Consider the following 18,717-nt stretch of genomic DNA (forward strand, 5'->3'; position numbering starts at 1 on the left):
TAAACATTTACATTTTTTATATTTATTTTTATTAATTTTTTATGAAATAATTTTATTTTTTACATTACTTTTAGGGGCTTTGGGGAAATATTAGGGGTCTAAGCCGACTACAGATAATTCCCTTTTAAAATAGAAAAAGAGATTGAGGACACAAAGTCCTCAATCTCTTTTTCTGTGTCCCGTGTTATCAATGAACAGGAATCCTCTGAGTGTTCCTGTTCATTCATAACATGAGGCCAGAGTATGTTTACTATAACTACAGCTATGAATGAACAGGAGGTGATGTAGATCACTTCCCATTCATTCATAATTGAGGATATAGTAACCATACTCTGTCCTCAATTATTTACAAACACTCAGCGATCACTGATCGCTGAGTGTTTGCTCTCGCTCTCCTCTCTGACACGCTGTCACAGGTGGCTGAGCGAGCGGAGCAGGGAGTAGAGCTCAGCCTCCTGTGACAGCGTGGGCTGTCTTCGCCCCCACACCGATCTGCCGGACTGTGATATGCGGCTGAGCGGTGTGGGAGGAGAGACGCCGGCCGCTCACAGCGCTCGGGCGGCTGTCACTTTCTCTCCTCCCCGCTGGGACACAGAGCAGCGCCCAGCGGGGAGGAAAGAAATCACGGATGTGCTGATGTATCGGCAGGAAAATTGCACTTTCGGCATTATGCCAAAAGTGCAATTTTCGGCTGATATATCGGTGCATCCCTAGTTCTAACCCTTCGCGACTTCATCCAATAGGCTTTTATGTATACTTTAACTCCAGACAAACCACTAAACACTCCATTAAAGCATAGCTAGAAACACTGTAAATCAACGCACATCCACTGGTGATCACCCTCTGCTCCATAACTGTAAATTATAACAAGTGACTACACTTATCAGATGTTGCAGTTCTGTACAAATGGTGTCACTGCCCCACCTCCTTCATTCTATTTGGAATCCTGGTAAACATTATAACACTGGCCACACCCACTGGGAGCTCTCTCCTGGAACCCATCTAAGTACCTTCTTCTGTCTCAGCAGCTGCAGTTGTTCCTTTTCATTTCTGATCACTGAGCCGATCAATCTTATTCTTCCTCAGGCCGCTCGGTGCTGCTGGAGCAGCCACGTAAGTCCGGATCCAAAGTGATCAGTCACATGCTGAGCAGCCACGGCGGGGAAATTTTCCTGCACGTCCTGAGCAGCTCCCGGTCCATCCTGGAGGATCCTCCATCAATCAGCGAGGGCTGTGGAGGAAGAGTCACCGATTATAGGATTACGGTGAGTCACAAGGCTGAAATGGAATATACAGCATAGTTTCTTTCCTGCAGCAAACATTTCGGGTAGATATAAAATGTTGTATATAATACCCCCTTAGTGTTATGGGGATAAGAGGGGGAGGTGTTCTGTAGTCCAACAGAGAAACCAGGGCATAACTGATAACAGCTTGGGATTTTAGTGCAGCAGAGGCAGCATTGTCGGCTCACTACAGGAAGTTGGGAGAAGAGTGTATTTCTGGCAGACCAGTAGATATTTTTCTTTACTTCCAGTGTTTTTTAGGAGATTAAGTTTTTTGAAGTGTGCATGTACTGCAGAGATGTCCCCTAGAACTACACTTTAAGTAAATTTTGATGGTTACATTTTGGCACACTAGCTGCGTTTTACTGCGGTCACATGCTATTAGAGCCTTCATGTTGCCTTTCACTGCACAGGATTTTGGGGAGTTCATGAGGGAGAACAGACTCATGCCCTTTCTGGACCAGCGGTACAGGATAGACGGAACGCCGGAAGTTCCCCTGGACCGAGCGAAGTTCCAGCTAGAGCGACACACGCGGTACTGGCCAATGATTATCTCACAGACCACCATTTTTAACATGCAGGCGGTAAGTGTATCCTCCTACAGCTGTATGCAGATATGGAAGGGGTGGGAAAACTCCGGCCCTCCAGCTGTTGTGGAACTACAAATCCCATGAGGCATTTCAAGATTCTTACAGCCACAGTCATGACTCCCAGAGACAGATCCATGATGGGATTTGTCGTCTCACCACAGCTGGAGGGCTGGAGTTTGCCCAGTCCTGAGATATGGTTTATGATGCATCCTGAGCGTGTCTCGTGTCCTTGGCAGGTCGTTCCTCTGGCCAGCGTTATCGTGAAGGAGACTCTGACGGAAGAAGATGTCCTGAACTGCCAGAAAACCATATACAATCTGGTGGATATGGAGAGGAAGAATGACGCCTTGCCCATTTCTACAGCAGGCACACGGGGGAAAGGACCAAAGAGGTACAGAGGAGGGTTTGTTAAACTCCCAAATGAAATAAGAAATTATTAATTTATCTATAATACTGATATAGCATACTTTGCTGACACAGGGTAAAACAACAGGTTCACTTTAACTTGGCCCTCTCTAGCTGCACATACTTACCTTGACTGACTCCTTCGATCAGCTGATCGAGGGATGGCGGCTGAAAGGGTGCTGATAGCGGCACCCACTGTGCAAATTTCAAACCGGATAAAATTTGCAGTGTATGGCCACCTTAGGAAAAAGCGGTAAAGGGAGAGTTGTCACCAGAAGCGTGCCTGGAATGTAACTGAGTTGAGAAATTTAGTTCCGCTCTGAAATTTTAAAACACACTTCTGTTAAAGACCAGGAAGCCACCCCCATCTTTTCAGATATTTTCATAGAGATTTGAAAGTTTCTAATATTCCTATGAATTGCTCATTTTGGTAATAATCTGTGCTTCTGTTCTGGCAGGGACGAGCAGTACCGCATTATGTGGAACGAGCTGGAGACACTGGTGCGAGCTCACGTTAACAGCTCTGAAAAGCACCAGAGGGTGATGGAGTGCCTGCAAGCCTGCCGTAGTAAGCCGCCAGAGGAGGAGGAAAGGAAAAAGAGAGGAAGAAAGAGAGAGGACAAAGAGGACAAGCCTGTTGGGAAGGACATTGAACACGATAAGAAGTGGACAGAATCTGAGAGGTACGTTACAAAGTCACACATGACAACATGCAATTTGGAAAGACTCGGCAAATCCAATGCAAGAATGTGTTCAATGCCAACTCCTGGCAAAACATTTTCTTTTTGGATCAAGTAGCAAAGGGTTAGAACCTCTATTGGATTTTTATTGTTGGGTGTGAGCTGATAACTTTCTGCCATGCTGCCCTCTTATCAGTTACATTGCTCTCAGCCATCTCTGAGGACAAAACCTCCTTCCCCCATGCCATGGAGATGAAGTGAGGGAAAGGTATTTTGTATACCTGTGCTAGGGTGGCATGCTCTTCCTCGATGGATCCAGTATTGTGAATGAGCATTGTCACCCCAGGACAGGAAGTGTGTTACTGAGTCTGAAACCAATGCAGCCTCCACATCTAAAAAGACTGGTAAGTTGCAATATATTTATTTTTTGTTTATTGGTTGAAATGTAAAGGCCCCGCCCCCCCCCCAAATCCATTCCCCCATGTATGACTCTAGTATACTGTATAGGCTCTAGTGTTGATCTGAAATTAGTTCTGACCAGGAGGTGACAGTGTTCTAATTTGTGAAAATTAAGCTGCGCTGTTTTTTGTTTTAAACCTGTGAGTGATTTTCAGTTGATGTCATGGTGGTCTCTGCAATATAAAATCACATATCCAGTAACAAAATGAGGCCTGGTTTACAATACCTGTTTTTAAGAGTAATGAAGTTTAACAACAAGGTTTATTTGCAGGGTGAACACTGAAAAACCTTCCTCACCAATCACTTTAAGATGCTTTGCCTATCACTTAGCATACTCCTATTTGAAATATATAGCTGTATTGTTAAAAACCTTTGCCCTCCCCATATTAAGTTTATTACCTTATAATGTATATAATATAGGGAGGACTGGGGGGAGAGGGGGGATGTTAAGCTTAGGCTGTTTAAATGTATAGCTGCCCTTTACGGGTCTGCCCATCCAGAACCGATATTTTACCAGTGGCGTATGTAGGAGGCTTGAATCATCCACGGATGACTTAGGCCCCATTCACACTGCGCAATTTGCAAATTGCGCGTTTGTCGCGTGATTTGCATTTTGCGCGATATCGCGCAAATGCTTGCATTGAACAAGCGAGAATCGCGGCAAAATCCGCTGCAAAAAGGGTCCTGCTGTAGCGACACACGACCCGTGACAGCAGGACCCTTTGCCCCATTGAGATGCATTGAAGAGCGATATCGCGCGGTAAATAGCCGCGATATCGCGGGAATTACCGCGCAATAAATCGCTCAATGTGAACGGGGCCTTATATCTTTTAAGGACTTTAGATTTGGCGACCCAAGTTCTCATCTCCACCCACTTGCAGCGGCCATTACAAAAAAAACATTTCCCTCTTGCCTTTAAATGTCCTTTTACAGACAATTTCTGAGATTTGAGCCACAGAAACAGTGTTGTCCCTGGACAACTACAGCACAAAAGAATAAAGGAACTTTGGGAGAAATATGGAGGCAGCCTGTCCTGTACTGAAGTAGGGGTTGGGCGATGGAGCCACAGCGTGTTGCTGGGGAAACAGACATCTGACACTCCCAGAAGTCTCAAATGCTGGATAGTCTAAAGGAGGCTTCAGCGCTGGAATGGAGGGAACACTGAAGTGGTGAGTATAATGGCTATTCTATTGCAGGGAACTGCCAGTTATAATTTTTAGGTGAATGACATGGTTGCTTTAAAAGTTGACAAACCTTTAACATCTCCCCTTTACCTCACAGCAACCATTCCCCCAATCCACAGCCGGTTTTTTTCTTCTTGTGATGGAATTGGATCAGTGGGATGATGTTGCAGTTGGTGGTGCAGAGAGCCCTGAGAAACCTGTGGATGGTGCATCTGACCAGCGTCTACCCAATACTTAGTGCTGGGTGGATGGACAGTTTCCTGTATCGAGGATTCCAGGTATACTGTACTTCTGAAGTAAACGGAATGTGTTTGTTTGTTTTTTTAGGATGAAGTCATCCATAGATCGGGAAAAGGAGGACCTGGCAGAGGCTGAGATTATAAAGGACTCCCCCGATTCTCCAGAGCCCCCCAACAAAAAGCCGCACATTGTCGTAGAAGACATCACCCCTGTGGAGAAAGCTAAAGGTCAGTGTGGAAAGCGGCTGGCTTTGTCCTTTATCATAGTGTCTGAAGGGGATCGTATAGTCCTATAAATGTTTTTCTTGTGATGCATATGTAATCTAATATATACATAAAAAAATAAGGTGGCGCTTATATCGAGCACGTCACAATAAATCAGTACTTGGCTTCCGGCTGGCTATGTAGTGCTGCATAGTGACTGTCCTTTTTCCAGTTAATAATCGATTGTATATCTGGCTGACTGATCTGATCTCTGCAGTCCTTCAGCATGGAGGCCCTCTCTATTTCCTGATGTAGAGGAAGGAGTTACAGATCTGTATTTCTCTTACTGTTAAGGGACACAGGAAATTTCTGTATTAACAAAGTGATATTAAAGTCAAAAGGTTTTTTAAGCTATTTCAAATGCTGATGAAATCACCTACAATGGACGCTGCTCCTTAATGTTTAATAGTTTCAAAATCATAGTCTGTACATAAATGGGGGCACACCTACCATAACCCCTCTTTCTGAGTAACATCCAGGACCATGGTTACCATCAGTTACATGCCGGACAATGGATAAGCTGGCACGAATAGCAGGGCAGCAACAAGACACTAGCTTTACAAATTTTGGTTACGTTTTCCAGTGTCTGGCCACCTGCAAAGAAACTGTAGAAGAAAGGTGCTCGGAGGTATTTAGAAGTAGCCACAAGACTTTTTAGATCAGGCAATACAAGACCATTTCCTGTTTTGTTTAGCTGGTGGTGAATTATAGCTCTACATACCAAGCTGACAGCAGGTTTCCTCCAATAGAGCATTTTTGTTAAAAATTGTGTGGCAAAAGGAAACGGCATCTTTACTCATCTGGTCCCAGGACAGCATGACATCTAAATACAGCAATAACAAATGAGGAAATGTTTAAAAGTTGTACTGTTTAAAACCTCCCTGTCTGCAATCTGTATATTAACGTTCCCTAGCACGATCTAGCTGGCTGTCACTAATAGTTCTGATACACTGATGATTGGGGACCAATCAGAGTGTTTCCCAATCATGTGACCACTGTCAGCCTTGGCCTAGTGACCATGTGCAGACTGGAGGCTGAATATGGTACAGCAGATGCCACCGCAGCCCAAAGGAGGCAGTGTCCATCTGTTTATTACTGTAATTGTCAATTACAAAGACAGTACTCAAATATAAATGTATAGGAAACTTTTTGTACATCATTTGTCAGCCTACAACAAGTGAAGTGAACAGCAAAACAAATGATTATACGCGCTATAGTGCTCTACCCCAAAATCCTCAATAACACCCTATTGATAGCTGCAGAGATAGAGAGAAGCTATATACACTTCTCCCACATTATAATAAACAAAAGACAAACTCCTAGATTGTTCACTTCTCCTGCCTTCTCCAAACTCTTCACCTTTTATAGTGTTATAGCCAAGGTACCTGACATATGTTGATGCTGCAAAATTTAACACGGGGCATCTAGGCCTCGGTGACCTCTGGTCCTGAAAGGGTCATTATTTTTTGGGGGGGAAAAAGCAATGATTTTGTAAGCTATGGTGATAGAGAGTAATGACCTAAGTAACATTTCATTTTCAGCATAGATGTTTGATACATGGACCCATGTTCCTTTTTATTTCTCCTGGTGTCTGCAGGCCCCATGTCTCTGCTGTCTCTGTGGAGTTCGAGAATTAATGCCGCCAATTCCAGGAAACATCAGGAGTTTCATGGACGTCAGAACTCCGTCAACAACAAGGCTGAACTGTACCAGCACCTCAAGGAAGAGAATGGGTGAGAGCTGCAGGGAAGAAGAATATTGTTTAAAGAGAACCAGTCAGGAGGTGTGGTTGTCTGCAGAGAGAGGAAGACCAATCTGATCCTGCCCCACATCTTCCTCCCCTAGTAGGCACCTACATCATCTGACACTGTGTCACCCCTATGCAGTATGGTCAGTGTTAAACACAATATTTAGAGCTGAACTTCAGGTAGATAAAAAACACAAAAAAATGCAGCTTTGTATTTATTAATACATTATTAAATATATTTTTTAATGCAAGAAGTTCAACAACCTGAATTTGTAATCGGTCCTTCAGTTCTGGAGAGTTTAGAGTTGGAGAGGAAGATGCAGCACAAGTAGCCAATCAGCTGTGCTGCAGGGCAAGATACTTGCTAATAGGAGGAGAGAGCAGTGTGGCCGAGAGTAGTGCTCATCAGTCTAATGCTTCTCCTTTCACTGTCCAATCACAGACTGGGGGTAGAACTAAACCCGTAAGTATTATTAAACTGTGGCAGAGGAAAATCAGGTCCTGCCCTGCCAGACAGGGATGTGCTGCATGAAAGATGAAGGCAATTTGTCAAACACCTCTGTGTCACGTCTCTGCGGATGTCACCGGTCAGTGGGAGGAGGTAGAGATCAAGAGAAAGAAGAAAAAAAAGTCTGGATTTGCATGCCTGTACCAGCACTGTCCAGCCCTAGTCTACCTAGGCTGCAAATGCATGATTACAATAGTTATTGGTGCTGATTATGAAGGGACTGTTATGTTCACATGCATGTGTAATAGAAAGGTTCACTTTGAAATAGATACCAACCTGGCTTGCTAAAGTACTGTGTATTATAAACACTTGGCATTTCAAAAAAACAAAAAAAACTGTTTTCAAATTTCCCTTTTCTCCTTTCCTGCATCTGAATGCTGCCCATCTCCTACGGCCTTTTTACAGCTACTTTCTGTCTATATGCACTCTAGCGATGGCTGCATGACATTTTCTCAGGGAAGCTTTCCCTATGGTGACAACAACCTCTGGTGTTCAGCTCATGTGAAGGAAGAGGAAGCTGCTGGGATAACCCTCACTCATCATACTTTATTTGTGAAGAACCAGGGTTGTCACCCTAGAATAGGAAGTGTGTTTGGACTACAGAACACCTGTCCCTCTTCATCTCCATAACTTGGGGGAAGGCGTTCTGTGGTTCACAGAGGTCAGCTGAGCAGGGCTGACAACACTGCTTGGGTTTTTGGTGCAGCAAGAGGCAGCATTGCCAGTTAATACAGGAAGTTAGCAGCTTACTGGATTTCTGTCGGATTAACAGGTATTTTTATGTAATCGCAGCATTTTTAAACAAACAAAAACATGGAGATGTGTATGTATTGCAGAGATGTACTGATTCTTTTTTTAAATGTTGACCAGACATGCACTTAGACGTGTACATTTTCTCTATTTCCCTGCAGAAATGATCCTGTTGAAAACGGAAAGGCTGGAAGACAGTGATGAACTTTGTTTCTGGCACACAGCAATGAATTCAGTCATTTTACAGATCATGGATCAATTTTGACTATTTCGGCCTCTTTCTATCACCTGTAAATGTGCAGACTTCTAGCATATTATTTTAATACAACGAGAAGAATAAGATATCAGTTTTTTGTCGATAACAACAAACTCATATTCCCGTCTTTAAAATATATTAAAGTTGTTTTGTGGTACCCTTTTTTTCCAAAAAAAAAAAAAGTGTTTCTTTTTTTGTGTGTGAAAAATAGGATTTTTATACTCGCAGCAATATCTTTATTCTGGAGTCCATTTGGGGTCACAGTAAGTTTTTAACCTTCAGGTTATACGGCTGCCTGCAGGTGGATGAGACACTGGCATACAGAAAAAAAAAGTGTAGGCCAGACCACGATAACCCCATACTACCAGCATGCCTTAGTTTTGTAGCAGAGTGTGTGACCTGTGTCCCTCAATGGATTGAAGAAAACGACTTTACGGAATGCACACAAAATCTTATTCTATTCCTTCTGGTCCATTAAGGGACACAGGAATTTTTAAAAGTCCAACTGATGGGTGGGCATCACACAACAATTGCTAAAAGGCTCAAAGTAAGAACAGAAAACTGGGGACTGCCTGCAGCTCAAAGAGCACCTGAAGGAACTTTATGCCACAAGACAAGAACGTCCACCTGTTAACAGAAGGCCACATGGTAGCCTTTCAAATCTGGGAAATCGTGGCCTGATGCCGAAAAGCCCAGAAACGCTCACAAACATAGTAGTAGTGTGCACCTTAACAAGAAAGGATGGAACCTGATCCTTAAGCGCATAACAGTGAACGATGGTCTGTCTCAGCCACCTAGAGATGGTGGAACGAGAAGCCATGAGTACCCTTCCATGGTCCATCCAGAATGACAAAAAGGGAACGAGTCTTCCTGAAAGAAGCAGTGTCTGAGAGGTAAACTCACAGCCCAAACCACATCCAGACAATGGAAATTTCCTTCTGATGAACTGGAGCCGGACAAAAGGCTGGAAGAACATACTCCTGGTTAGGGAGAGGGAGATACTACCTTAGGCATAGGAAGCCCGGGGCCCTTAACACAACTTTGTCCTTTTGCAAGACCAAATAGGGTTCCTTGCAAGAGCTGATGGTTACAAGGAAAGCAACCTTGTGGGTAAGAGAAGAGAAAGGAATGTCTCTAGTGGGCCCAAATTGTAGCTTCTAAAGTGCAGGGAGAAATAGATTCAGATCCCTCACGGTCAAAGGGAGACCCCCATGCACAAAGGTCTTAATAAAGGAGTGAGAGGCCAACAGTCTCCTAAACAGAATAGAAAGTGCAGAGACTTGACCTTAAATGGTTATGAGAGTCAAACTCTGGTGCAGGCCCAACTGCAGGAAGGAGAGGATGTTTCTAGTCTTAAGCATTGCAGAAATCACAGACTTCAAGTCACTTAGAACCTGGGCTTCAAAAGCCATGCCAATAAAGCCAGTGACCAAGAAGCATGTTGGTAAATTGGTCCCTGGGACAGTAGATACAGATGGTCTAGCATAGCCCACGGTGCATTTTCTGGGAGTCCTACTGGGTTGGTGTACCACATCTGCCTGGGCCAATATGGAGAATTGAGGATCACTGCAATGCTCAGTCCTGTAGAGCAGGCAAGGAAGAAGTTTCAAAGAAGGAAAGGCATAGATCAAGGTGTACTGAACCCACGGAGCACCCAGAGCATCCATTGTTTCCGCCATTGGATCCCGGCACCTGAATACAAACTTGTCCAGCTTATTATTGAACCTAGAGGTCAGGTGGACCACATTCAGCATTCCCCTCTTATGACACAGGTCCTGAACACCTCCGGGTGTAGAGACCATTTTCCCCACTCCAAATGCTGCCGACCGAGGAAGTCTGCAAATTGTTCATGTCTGGGATGTACACAGCTGACAAGGTTGGAACATAAAGTTCTGCCCAGGACAGGATTCTCTCTACCTCTCTTGTAGCAGCGAGAACTCTGTTTCTCCCTTGATGGTTGATATATGCCACCCTTGGGGTGTCGTCTAACTAAAATGTGGATTGGATGGTCCTCCAACAGGTTAGTCCATGGGGAAGGGGGCAACCCGCCTATTAGGACATTTCCAATCTTTTTATATAATCAGTTGGAAAAGTGGGTGCAAAGGAACGGGATCATATACGACCCAAGGCTGGAAACAGAACTGATAGAAGAAACAGGTTGATCCTCTACTTTCATAGTGGTGCTCAATAGGAGCCTTCAACTCAGGAGTAATAGCAGCAGACTATTCTTGCTTAGGGGGTAAGCTCATCCAAAAGATTTGAGTGACTCATAATCAGAGACTCTGCAGAAGATGGCTCAGAAACTGCTCAGGGCGTAGGCAAATCAGATACAGAATCTACATGAGAGTATGTTTACAGCCTCTGCAATCAGAGTCCCCAAATAACTGGGTAATTTGGGACATAAAGTTCTGTGTGACTATAGTAAAACCTCCACTTAGAGGGCATAGGACCCAATTTCACCCTACAGAGCTGAGAAGGTTCCAAAGAGTGGAAAGACTTTAAGAGCAGGGGCCAGCATGACTCCTAAGACGTCCGCACCATCAAGCAGTCACAGGGCCCTTAGTTGAAAGTGAGCTAGGGCCACCCAGAACAGCAGGAACACCTCCCGGCCTTGTTTCTAGAATCAGATATTTTGCAAGTGCAAAGCGGATAGGCAACACACAGGTCCGGGGTACTCACAAAACCTGGCCAGCTGGTAGCAAATGAGGGTCACTGGCTGGAGGGACAGAGAGCTGATGGTAAACAAAGTCACTGGAGTTGGGCAGCAGAAACGGTTCAACATGCAAAACATTAAAGCTGAACTCCGGGCAGATACAAAGGAGCCAGATTAATTTCAGCTCTGTCATCATTAATACATCATGACATGTATATTTTAATACAAGCAGTGGAAGTATCTGAATCTGACTTCCTAGCAGCCTGTTGCAGACCCCTGTACAGTAGAGGTCAGACTGAGAGAGGTCGAAGCAGCACAATGAACCAATCAGGGGTGCTGCACAAGTAGAGCATCCAAAAAAGACAAGTTTTCTTTTGTTAAGCCCAACCTGTGTTAAGGTGCCCATACACTGCTCGATTCTCGTACGAGAACCGCGGGAAATCCCGCGATCGTACGAGAATTGAGCAGTGTGAACGGAGACGTGCGACCGTTTCTACTGTACGGTCGCACGTCTTCCGTCGAACCAGCATGTTCGAAAACCAGCCGGGAATCGTACGATTCTCGGCTGGTTAGAATGGTGCTCAGAAGATAAATGCTGAACGGGCCGGTGTGCGCACGCGCACACTGCACGTTCAGCATTGCGGTCATCGGAAGCCCGCCCCTCAGGGGGGCAGGCTTGCGATGATCGAGAGTGCGATCTGCCTGTCCAAGATAGGCAGATCGTACGTTTTTTTAATCCCTTTACAACCATCGCAAGACTAAGGTCTTGCGATGGTTGTACAGTGTATGGCCACCTTTACATTACAGCGGTCTTTGAGAAAATTGTACGCAGAGTTAAATTAGCAAATTAAGAAAGTCATGACACCTGAATAACCTATAGGGGGGAATATCTATGAATTGTTTTCGAAGGTTAAAGTGGACCTAATATCAGATATATTTCAAGACAAGTGCATGCATGCTACATAATGTGTCAGTGTAACACTTCCAGGTAGTTATAACCTCTCAGAGATCACAGTATCTCCTTCTCACAATGCCTTCATCTACTTTTCTCTCCAGAAGGACGGAACCATCTAGGTCCTGGACTGTGATGTTGGTTCAGAGATGGCACAGTCATGTAAATATTGTGCAGTCCTTGGCTGTGGTCAAAATTGTCTAAAGGCTGTGATACACTGCACGCAAAGCAGCGCGGAGCGGTGGCGCGCTGCCTTCACGAGCAGTGTGTCATGTAATTTTCTCGGCACCTCAGCTTGCGAGAGCTCGCGTAGCTGAGCGTGCCAAGATGAAAAATGTCATCTTCAGCCAATCGGCTTGCACGTATAAACCGGCGCATCGCAATGCGACGTCTGGTTGGTTGTTACGCAGGTCCCGATTGGCTGAAGGTGTAGTCAATCATGTGCGTGCACTCAGTTCACACACTGCATGCAAAGCTCCGTGCCGGACAGCTTTGCTTCGCTCTGCGCGGCTTTGCGTGCAGTGCGTCACGGCCTTAAAGGAGAACTATGAGGTGAGTGCTTTTCACTTACCTCATAGTTCTAGTCGACCTGTGACAATGAGACTGTCACAGGTCGGCTCAGTAGATCGGGAGGTGAGCGAACACATACTGGCGTTCGCTCACCTCTCAATCCTGTCACGGCTCTCTGCCCTGACAGGGGAGGGGCTGGATTCCCAGCGCTGACTGGCGGAACGGACGGGGGAGGGGGCGGGTACAGCTGGCTCTGCATCTAGATAGGCAGAGCCAGCTGTCAGTCACGCAGCTGGGCGGATCCCGGCATAATTGTCGGGATCCGCTTCAGCTGCGGCGTCTCAATATACAGCGAGCTACAGCTTACGGTATACTGAGCCTAGGGTGACGGGAGGACGCTAGTTTGTGTCCTCCCGTTACCCTAAGGAGAACTATGGGGAAAAGCCTTAACCCCATAGCTCTCCTTTAAGACAGATCAGCCCCTGCTGCAGCCTCTCAGCTTATGACTTGTTATAATGTTGCAGGCTGATCACTGCACTAGTGGAGAGGAGACTGAGGAAATACTTCCTCCTGCATGCAGCAGACTGATTAAATCATCTCAGGCTAGGCAAAGTCACTGGACTGAGCATAAGCACAGCTTGTTAACGATGAGAGGTAACACGTCAGGAATATTGTGACGTCAGGAATTTATTCATGCAAATCTTTACAAGTACCAAAAAATACATTTTAAATAATAGATTTACCGTAACAGAAACTGATTTGTTCTTAGCATTCTATAACCTTGTGCTGTCTTTGAAAGTAACGCTCAATCACTGGTCCCTTCAACAAGGAAAACTTTATGTACAGCAAAGACACGGGGCGATCATGAGAGTGCTGTGTGCCCAGGACTCGGGAGATTACAGGCTCAGTCCGGGGTAGATTAAACCATAGCAGGCATGTACCGTATCTTGGCTGCAGGTAGTTTCCTGTGTCAATATTAACACAGGAGAAGCAGACGTTCTCAGTGACACGGAAAATGAACTCTCTCATCCCGGCAGCTTTTGTCGTGGAGGCAACAAGAACGCTGATGAAGAACCCGAAAAGAAAATCCCACTTTAATAAGATAATCATATAATAATAATAATAATATAAATAATTTCTGCCCAATTATATTTTGAATGTAAAACTGAACTCCAGGTGGGGAACAGGCCCTTACCCCTCAACATTGGGACAAGGGTACTTTGCAAGGGGTGGGAGAGGACTTTGCCACCCCTCCCCCATTGCAAGGGACTCCCCAATTTGGAAAGGAATGTGGTCTATTCTAATAGAAGGTAGAAGGGGATCACCCAGGCTGCATGTTTGGATAAGGGTTGGTATATTAATTGGGGAACCCTTTTTATTTTTCAATTACTACATACCTACTGCAGGGGGCCTTTAATGTAATTCCCGAGACTACATTGGTTTATGATAAACCGGATCTGTATTGGTTCAGAATTTTACAATGTAAATAGACCTCCCCAACACGTTGTGCGGGTAATCCTATGCACGTACACCGATCAGCCATAACATGATGACCACAGAGCGGTAAATAACATTGATTATCTGGTTACAATGGCACTTGGAAGTGGGTGGCATGAATTAGGCAGCAAGTGAACATTTTGTCCCTGAAGTTGATGCGTTGGAGGCAGAAAAAATGGGCAATGTAAGGATTTGAGCGACTTTGACAAGAGCTAAATTGTGATGGCTAGACGATTGGGTCAGAGCAACTCTAAGCCCTCGTTCACACCTGACCGTTTTGTAGTGCGTTCTACGCTCGACGAACGCTCTACAAAACGGTCAAAAATATAAATTGCATTGTAGTCAATGGCCTCGTTCCCACCTTGCCGTATTTCCGCCCGTCCCTAACGCCCTACAAAACGGCCCACGCCTGAAATGGTCCAGGTACTACTTTGGGCCATTTTGTAGGGCGTTTTCCATTGGGATACAGCCAAGTAGCCTTCGGAATCGCGCGACGGTCGCGCAACTTTTTTACCGCGAATCGTGTTAAAAAAAACGTGCGACAGACGCGCATATTACAATACGCCTAGGTGTGAATGGTGCCTTAGGCTGGGCACACACCTTACAACCATCGCAAGACTTTTGTCTTGCGATGGTTGTAAGGTACTTAAAAAAACGTACGATCTGCCTATGTTGCATAGGCAGATCGTACTTGCGATGATCGCAAGCCACGCCCCCTTGCAAGCCACGCCCCACGGGCTTCCTATGACCGCAATGCCGAACGGGCAGTGTGCGCTTGCGCACACCGGCCCGTACGGCTGTTATCGTACGGACATGCCACAAACCCACCGAACATCGTACGATGCTCGGCGGGTTTTCGAACATGTCCGTAAGTTTAAAGTCGTGCGACCTTACAGTAGTAGAGGTCGCACGGCTTCAACATACCTTACGATCATCGTACGATCGCGGGATTTCCCGCGATTATCGTACGATAATCGTAAGGTGTGTGGGGACCCTAACACTGCAGCCCTTGTGTGATATTCCCGGTCTGTAGCGGTCAGTGGCGTCGCTACAGGGGGGCGGGGGGGGGCAATTGCCCCCCCTAGGTGAGTGCTTGCCCCCCCGTGTGCCCCCCCGCTAACAGTGGCAGATCCGAGGGACATAGTGTGACCTATGCACCCGCTGCTTGTGCGATGCGGTATTGCGGTGCGACCGGGCACCGCAGTGACAGCGGCAAAGGCAGAGTCTATTTTCTGGGGAGGGGAGCAAAAATTGCCCAGTCCACCCCCGCCGCCCTGAGAAAATAGTCTCTCCCTTTGCCGCTCTGACTGCACTGCCCGGCCGCACGGAACAAGCAGCAGGTGCACAAGTCCCAATCAGGTCCCTCGACGTCACTCGGATCTGCCCCATAGACGCCTCCACGGCTGGTAGCCGCGGAATTTGAACTGTGTGTGATGTCCTCTCGTCGGCTGCGAGGGACACCACTCTCCATCCTGGAAGAAAAAAAAAAAAAATCTACTACTTACCTCACCGCTCTCCATCCTGAGTTCCAGGTTGACAGGCTGCAATGTTCCTGACTCCAGCCTTTTCGCTGACCTGCTCTCCAGCACCTTCCCTTGTGTGGAATCACTAAAGTCTACTTACTGCAAGTAAAACTTGTGTTGACAAAGTTAACCCTTGACTTACTTAATTACTTAATTGCTATTATTTTGTAACTGACTGATATTGGAGTTTCATTATAGGTCTAATGTTAGTCTTAGGGCCCATTCACACCAGATGCAGTGCGTTCAGGTCCGATTCTGGCCAAAACGCACTGCATCGCATTGCGGCCGCGTCACTTTTTTGTGGGGCAGGAGGGGGAGTGGCAGGCCATTGAAGTGAATGGCACTGGCACCGCAATGCGATCGGCCGCATGGTCCTGTGCGATCAAAATAGGCGCGGGTACGGTGCCATTCACTTCAGTGGCCCTCCACGCACCCTCCTGCCCCACAAAAAAGTGAGCTGGCCGCGATGCAGTGCGTTCCGGCCAAAATCAGGCTGGAACGTACTTTCAGGCCTGGTTAACACCTGCGCATTCTGAGGACGCAATGTGTGCGCTCGGCATTTATGTCTGTGGAAATGCGCCAAAACACATTTGTTGTGCCATTGATTTTTAAAGGCACATCCATGTGCTACTAGTGTGCACAGGGACTGGCCCAGAGCTCCGTGGCACCGAGGACCAGGATACAGGACCCAGCACCAGTCATCTATAGATAAATGTATTCTGCATTGTTGCATAATGTGTTGCTGGGATTTGTAGTGCTCTATAACAAATAGTATTATTCTGTATTGTTGTATAGTGTATTGCTGGGATTTGTAGTCCTCTATAGCTGGTGGTATTCTGCATTGCTGTGAATGTATTACAGGGATTTGTAGTCTTCTATAGCTGACGGTGGCATTCTCCATTGCTGTATAATGGATTGCTGGGATTTGTAGTCCTTTATAGCTGGTGGCATTCTCCATTGCTGTATAATGTATTGCTGGGATTTGTAGTCCTTTATAGCTGGTGGTATTCTGCATTGCTGTATAATGTATTGCTGGGATTTGTAGTGCTTTATAGCTGGTGGTATTCTGCATTGCTGTATAATGTATTGTTGGGTTTTATAGTCCTCTATACAGTGGCAGAACTACAGGGTCAAATAGTTGCAGCTGTGACTGGACCCTAGCATTCTGTCACTTGGGGGGCCCAGACATTAATTCACGCACTCCTGGCCCTGAGTCTAACCAATCTGTCTACATACCCATACCTTTTTATTGTAATATATATATATAAAATCATTGCATACCGCATTACTCTCATACTTGTAATCTAAATTATATATACTTTATTCGGTTTTTTTCAGTGGTATGATTTAATGGTGATAATTATTAGTGCCCCCCCACTTTTGACTGTGGTATCTTATGTGCCCCCCCTATATATTGTTCCTAGAGTCGCCACTGGTAGCGGTCATGACCAACCAGATGGTTCAAGGAAGGAAAACAGGTGAACCAGCTTTAAAGTCAAGGGTGGCCAAGGCTCACTGATTCCCGGGGAGGGGGGGGACCAAGGCTGGCCTGTGTAGTTCAACCTAATAGAAGAGCTGCTGTAGGTCAAATTCCTGCTGGTTCAGATAGAAAGGTGTCTGAACATACACAGTGCATTGCAGTTTGTTGTGTATGTGTAGCCAATGAGTGGTAAGTTTGCCCATCCTGACCCGTGTCCACCGCCAAAAGGGCCTACAATGGGTCCGTGAGCATTAGAACTGCACCAAGGAGCCATGGAAGGTGGCCTGATCTGATAAATCACGTTTTCTTTTACATCATGTGAATGGCCAGGTGCTGAGTGTATCACTTTCCTGGCGAAGAGATGGCACCAGGATGAAATATGGGAGGGTGGTAACCTGGTGGAGTCAGTGTGATGCTTTGGGCAATGTTCTGCTGGGAAACCTTGGGTCCGGTCATTCATGTGGATGCTACTTTGACGCGTACCACCTACCTACACATTCTTACTGACCAAGTACCCCCCTTCATGGAAACGGTATTCCCTGATAGCAGTGGGCTCTTTCAGCAGGAAAATGCACCCTGCAACAATGCAAAAATGGTTCAAGAATGGTTTGAGGAACACAACAATGAGTTTGAGGTGTTGACTTGACCTCCAATTTCTCCAGATATCAATCCAATCGAGCACCTGTGGCATGTGCTGGAAAAACAAGTCCGATCCATGGAGGCCTTACCTCACAGCTTACAGGACTTAAAGGATCTGCTTGGTGCTAGATACCACAGCATTCCTTCAGAGGTCTATGGAGTCCATGTCTCAATGGGTCAGGGCTGTTTTGGCGGCAAAAGGGGGACCTACTCAATATAAGTCGGGTGGTTATAATGTTATGGCTGGATGGTGTAATTACCACTATGAACAAATAGTTATGCACACTGCACAGCTCTAAGTTCATTGCTTTGTGAGAAATTCAGTGCACATGAACCTCGCAGATGTTCTATTCTACCTTTTCGGAAAGGAATCTGTGATGTAAGGGAATTTAGCGTTTTCATGAATACGGACAGAAACCCGATGATAGAAGATCAGGAGAAATTTCCCTAAAAATATCCACGGTACATATATCGTCTGACCTCGGTGTGGGAACCGTCGTTGATCCTTTGGAAAGCTTTTCTTTTCATTTGGTATATTTACTGTCGAAGAAAAGATGACCTGTGAAGGAACAAAGCGCAGTGATCACCCCGGCCATATCACTGTAATGAAGTATTGTTCAGCGTGGGATCTAATATCACTTGAGATAAGGTGTGGTCCATACAGAAGCATTGCTGCAGAACAATTTTGTATGCCGGCTGCATAATAAATTAATTCATGTAATAATACAGGACGTTGAATGGTGTTTACTTCCACTGTGGCTGGTGTCCATCAGTTATATTCACTCTTAAGTAAATCCAGACATAATTATTATTATTTTTTTTACTTCCCATAGAATAGGGAAGGACAGGAAAACTTATTTGGGAGATTTCCCCTTACTTCCTGTTCCAAACACTACATTATCAACAGACAGGAAATAAGGGAAAATCTGCATCAGGAACACAGCCAGCTTTATTGCATTCCCTGCATCAGAAAAACACAATTAATCATTTGGGAATCTTATCTGCAGCAATAGAGCAGAATAAAAATAAAACCTAGCCGGACATTTAAAAAAAACAGTAGTTCTCACCTGCAAAGTTGCCACCACACAGGGTCTCTCT

The 18,717-nt window shown here is 45.6% G+C and overlaps 1 protein-coding gene across 2 annotated transcripts in view; it reads left to right on the forward strand.

The window, feature by feature from the left end:
• Positions 1 to 18,429, forward strand: part of ASUN (asunder, spermatogenesis regulator) — a 45,641-nt gene extending 27,212 nt beyond the window's left edge. Inside the window, exons 11-19 of one of the 2 annotated variants that reach the window (XM_018556089.1) lie at positions 1,087 to 1,265; positions 1,697 to 1,867; positions 2,110 to 2,264; positions 2,737 to 2,961; positions 4,929 to 5,068; positions 6,702 to 6,837; positions 8,271 to 8,306; positions 12,007 to 12,009; positions 18,419 to 18,429. In XM_018556089.1, coding sequence (XP_018411591.1) covers positions 1,087 to 1,265; positions 1,697 to 1,867; positions 2,110 to 2,264; positions 2,737 to 2,961; positions 4,929 to 5,068; positions 6,702 to 6,837; positions 8,271 to 8,306; positions 12,007 to 12,009; position 18,419 — 1,046 coding nt within the window. In that variant the 3' untranslated portion in view covers positions 18,420 to 18,429. Of the gene's footprint in view, positions 1 to 1,086; positions 1,266 to 1,696; positions 1,868 to 2,109; positions 2,265 to 2,736; positions 2,962 to 4,928; positions 5,069 to 6,701; positions 6,838 to 8,270; positions 8,484 to 12,006; positions 12,010 to 18,418 lie in introns of those variants that run through there. The other variant, XM_018556090.1, reaches the window with a different exon arrangement.
• The last annotated feature ends 288 nt before the right edge of the window (positions 18,430 to 18,717 follow it).

This window comes from Nanorana parkeri, unplaced genomic scaffold (genome assembly GCF_000935625.1).
Source record: "Nanorana parkeri isolate BGI_ZX_2015 unplaced genomic scaffold, ASM93562v1 scaffold224, whole genome shotgun sequence".
In the NCBI taxonomy this organism is placed as follows: domain Eukaryota; kingdom Metazoa; phylum Chordata; class Amphibia; order Anura; family Dicroglossidae; genus Nanorana; species Nanorana parkeri.